Here is a 4,460-nt window from a genome sequence, read left to right as displayed (position 1 = left end):
GCACACGCCCGCAAGCTGCGGATGCAATTTTTCGCAGCACGCGCCCCGCGCGCTGCGGATGTATTATGTCTTTTAACAGCTTGGGGTTATGCAGCATACAATGTGCGCTGCGGATAGCTTATTTACGCGCTGCGGAAAGTCAATTTTGTTGTAGTGGTCGGTTCCAACGGGAAAATGAAAAATAATAATAATAAAATTTTGAACCGGCGGGCCGTCGATTTCACACCCGCTTGAATCGGAATCAGCCCGACATCCTGTCAGGCCGGTTCTGATTTGGCCCAGCTAATCGGGTCAACGGGCAAGCGTCCGTTGACCTGGGTCAGATTCGGCCCGTGGTCAGGTCTAACTGTGGGTAATCCAGATGATCTGATGTGTATAGCTGACGTAGAAGTGACGTCAAGCTTGTTCATTATTATGAATAGACTTTTATTATTATTTTTATTTGACAAGTAATTGGAAGATAGGGATAGAGGTTGTCGTTGTGTGTACGGGCAGTCTGACGTTAAATTTCTTAGAAATAGTATAGTTTTATAAATTGAAACAGAAATTTTTAACTTTTAAAAAAATTGATATAAATATTATATTAATTATATATCAAGTATCTTGCAGCAAGAGTATATCTTACCACGAGCTAAATCAGTTAGAGCGGTCAAGGAGAACCAGTCGCCAATCGGAGATTGTGCCGGGGCTGGTGTAGGAGATTGAAGATGGATCGGGATTTAGGGCGGTCAAAAAAATCAGGAATTAGGGTTCGCAGATGTGCGTGTGAAGAAAGAATCGGGTAAAAAACTCTAAAACCATAATTGGTGACGGAATAATATTCCATCGCCACATTAGCAACAAAAAATTATTTCCATCAATTTTAGCAACGAATACTATTAAACTAGCGACGGAAATATTTTTCCCATTGCTAATTTAATAATATATATTTTTAATAACGATTAATTTAGAGATTAAAATATTATTTCGATCGCTAATTAGCTATCAAACTAATATTTTGATCGTTAAATTAATAATGAAATTTAATTATGTCGTTGTTCTAGGGTTTTCTTGTAGTCTATGACACAATAGTGGATTGGTAGCTTGCTTTAGTCAAGTGAAGTAACTGTTCCAATGTAGTAAACTAACCAAATCAAGTGAGTAGTTGACTGAGAGTATGATCCAATTGATTAATCAAAAAGTTGTTTTTTTTCCTTGTATTTCCATTAGACTAATTTGTTTTATAGAAACAAATTTGAAATTAGACAATTGGTAATTCATCCCCTCTCCCTCTACTCTCTCAACAATCCAACAATAACCACTTCATGTGACCTAATAACTAAACATTAGAAAATTTTAGTACTTTTATGCTGCAACTTGATTTTCATAAATAATCTTATTGCATTTTTGATGTAGAAATCACAAGAACCAAGCAAATTTAGATCCTTTAGTAAAAAAAAAATAGTACATTTTGATAAATATCAATTTTGAAATGTGCTTTCTTGACAAAATGATCCTTTTAAAATATGATTAGATTCCAACATTGTTAGCTAAAGATTTGAAGGCTAACATTTTCACATGAGTAAATGGCTTCCATCTTCACGAGTAAGGAGGAAAGCTAATTGCATTTTGATTTTTATATTATTTTCATCTTATAAACTATAATTTCATTATTTTATTGTAGTCCTTAATTGTCTCAAACTACCTTTGGGTTTACTTTAGTCTCAAACAAATCTATATGTGAATAAACTAATTGTGCCAAATTAATGCAAAATGCTAATAGCTAGAAGCGTTAGATTGTCAAAATGGTGGAAAAGTTAAGTTAATTGCTAAATAAATTTATCACACATTTTACTAAATTTGTCACATACGTTCAATTTAACAATTTATCATGTACTATCTCAAATTGCAATGAATCTACTATTTCCATAATTTTTCATTCATTTTATATATCAAATACCAATTCATTCTCTTAGTATATATGTCATATGCCATACACCAATAAATTACTTTAACATGTTAAAGAATTAACTCAATTACAATATTTATGGAAAAGAGTTAACCCTAATCTCAAGCCCATCCTAAACAATTGCTATCCATTTTTCAACCTTTGCCACCTCATATGCTTGGTCATTATCGTCTTCATTGTTTCTTCACCATGGTCCCCTTCACCAACCTCATTTTTGTCATCTTCTTCCTCGTCTGTATTCACTATCTCTTTGCCTTCTTGTTTCTTAACTCCATTGTGAACAACTAGGTGCTTGACCTTCGCAACCACCTTCTCGTTGCCTATTCGATTTAGGGCCTTCCTTAGCCTTCTCTTATTGCTCTCCCACATCCTCAATTGGATCGACAGTAGTGAAAACAATGACAACAAGGTTTTCACTTTGCAACCAGTTCTCTTTTCATAGTCAATTATATTCTTAGAAGGTTTCTAGTCTTCAATGCACCTTCTTATTGTCGATCTTAATCTTCTTTCTCAATTTTTATAATAATAAATATTGAAGGCCTAAGGATGGATAGCATATTGCAATGAGATGCACACTTTGAATGGTCACATAGATCATATTGAGATATTTTTAATTTTACAAGCGTTTTATTTGGATTATTTTTTATTTTTATTAAGATATAGTATATCGTAACACTATGATCTTATTATCAAAATATTCATAAAGGTTTGATAATAATATTTTATTAATTTCATAATGTTTTTAAAAATATTTCTTTTTCATGCATTAACAAACAGAGAATTTATACGCTATATGAAATATGGTAAATTAGCAATAGACGCAATGAACATAAACGGAAAATGATGAAATGGTAAGGAAGGAAAGAGCGTCGTCGTGGTCCCCACCACCCGATATGCATGTGCTCTTCCTCCCTGTCTCCACCCGTTCTTGCTCCTCTGCGCTCTCTCTCTCTCTCCTCTCTCTCTCTCCTCGTCAATCATTTCCTTTCTTCCTCTCCCACTCTTCCCTCTCTCTCTCTTTCCCTCTCTTCCTCAGTCTTTTTCTTTCGACCAGAGCGGAAATTTTATTATTTTCCTTTTTTACTAATTCTTTTCGGGCTATGAGCAATACTGACGGCGGCGGCGGCGCCGGCCGGCGGCGGCGGCGCCGCCCTCGAGGGACAGAAGTCGCCGCGGACGACAGTAGCAACCGGCAACGGCGCGCTGGCCGTCAGGAAGCCACAGTCCAAGGACCGACACAGCAAGGTGGATGGCCGCGGCCGCCGCATCCGCATGCCCATCATCTGCGCCGCCCGCGTCTTCCAGCTCACCCGCGAGCTCGGCCACAAGTCCGACGGCCAGACCATCGAGTGGCTCCTCCGTCAGGCCGAGCCCTCCATCATCGCCGCCACAGGCACCGGCACCAGTCCGGCCAGCTTCTCCACCGCGTCTTCCTCCTCGTCCCTCCGCTCGCCCTCCTCCTCTTCCCTCGCCCCGCTCTCCCTCCCTTCCCCCTCCTCCTCCCCCGCCGGCGCCCACATCCTCTCCCACTCCCTCGCCCCCGCGCCCTTCATCCTCGGCAAACGCCTCCGCGCGGACACCGACAAAGACGTCGCCGTCACGGCTGCCACCGCCGGCTTCTGGGCCGTGCCGGCCAGACAGGACTTCGGGCAGGTGTGGAGTTTCGCGACGCCGGAGATGGTCCCGGTGACGCTCAGCGCCCGGTTCGACGGGCAGCCGATGGGGGAGGCATCGGCCGCGCGCGTTGGGAACTACCTTCCTCTGTCCGGGCACCTCAATCTGCTGGCCTCGCTGTCGGGCGCACCGGACGCGGCCACCGCGGGGGCGGCGGGGACGGACGATGGTGCACGCTAAGTGCTTGTCAGAAAGCCTTGGTAGTTTGTTCGCGGTTGCAGTCTGTCTTTTAATGCCTTAATTTGTTTTACTGGATTGGTACCTCAAATTGAGACTCTGCATAATCCTTCCTCCATCGATTTTTGGCCTCCAGAAGCTTCAAAATTGCTTGCATTCTTCGTATTGGCAACCACAAGAAGGAGAGGGAGAGTGATCAACGGCGCTATCGTCTCTCTCAAGGCCGAGGACGATCGAGGAAAGTGAACAGACATTTTCCTCTTACACACAGTTAAAGATCATTAAGTGAGTCTGCGTTAGTGCGTTGTCATTCTGTCAGTTCCCTGTTACCAGAGCTCCCTTCTGTATGCCTAGTCGTATTTCTTGTGTTTATCGACTTGACAATAATGATGGTCAGACTTGGTTGGTGTCTCAATGCTAATAAAACTGTAGGTGTTCTAGATTCTCCAATTGCGATTGTTTCTGTGGATATTAATCCAATCCTCTGATTTCCTGTTTCCAATGAAGATTGCCTACTGCTAAGCCTTTTGGTTTCTTTCAGGACTATCTCGGGTTTCATTATTTAAGACATCTGCGCCATTCCTGTTGCTTTTAGTTGGATGAAGATCTTTATTTAACGATCGTAATATTCCAATCATGGAGTTTGGAGAAATGTACGCAT

General features: G+C 41.6%; 1 protein-coding gene across 1 annotated transcript; it reads left to right on the top strand.

Annotated features, from left to right (window-relative positions):
• Positions 1–2,796: 2,796 nt before the first annotated feature.
• Positions 2,797–4,239, top strand: LOC141834048 (transcription factor TCP7-like). Its single transcript, XM_074721505.1, has 2 exons — positions 2,797–2,872; positions 3,054–4,239. Exons 1-2 carry the CDS (start codon positions 2,797–2,799, stop codon positions 3,800–3,802), a joined length of 825 nt encoding a protein of 274 aa, XP_074577606.1. The 3' UTR covers positions 3,803–4,239.
• The last annotated feature ends 221 nt before the right edge of the window (positions 4,240–4,460 follow it).

This window comes from Curcuma longa, chromosome 8 (assembly GCF_044706935.1).
Source record: "Curcuma longa cultivar G26 ecotype Majalengka, Jawa Barat chromosome 8, ITB_CL_G26_1.1, whole genome shotgun sequence".
Taxonomy (NCBI): domain Eukaryota; kingdom Viridiplantae; phylum Streptophyta; class Magnoliopsida; order Zingiberales; family Zingiberaceae; genus Curcuma; species Curcuma longa.
The sequence above is the reverse complement of the archived record's forward strand: the minus strand, read 5'-3'. Positions and strand labels throughout refer to the sequence as shown.

What these genes read in the sequence shown, in the direction of transcription:
- LOC141834048 (XM_074721505.1), top strand. Translation starts at nt 2,797, where the DNA reads ATGGTAAGGAAGGAAAGAGCGTCGTCGTGGTCCCCACCACCCGATATG. An exon ending in CTTCCTCCCTGTCTCCACCC is followed by an intron (nt 2,873 to 3,053) that starts GTTCTTGCTCCT and finishes TCGGGCTATGAG; the next exon opens with CAATACTGACGGCGGCGGCG.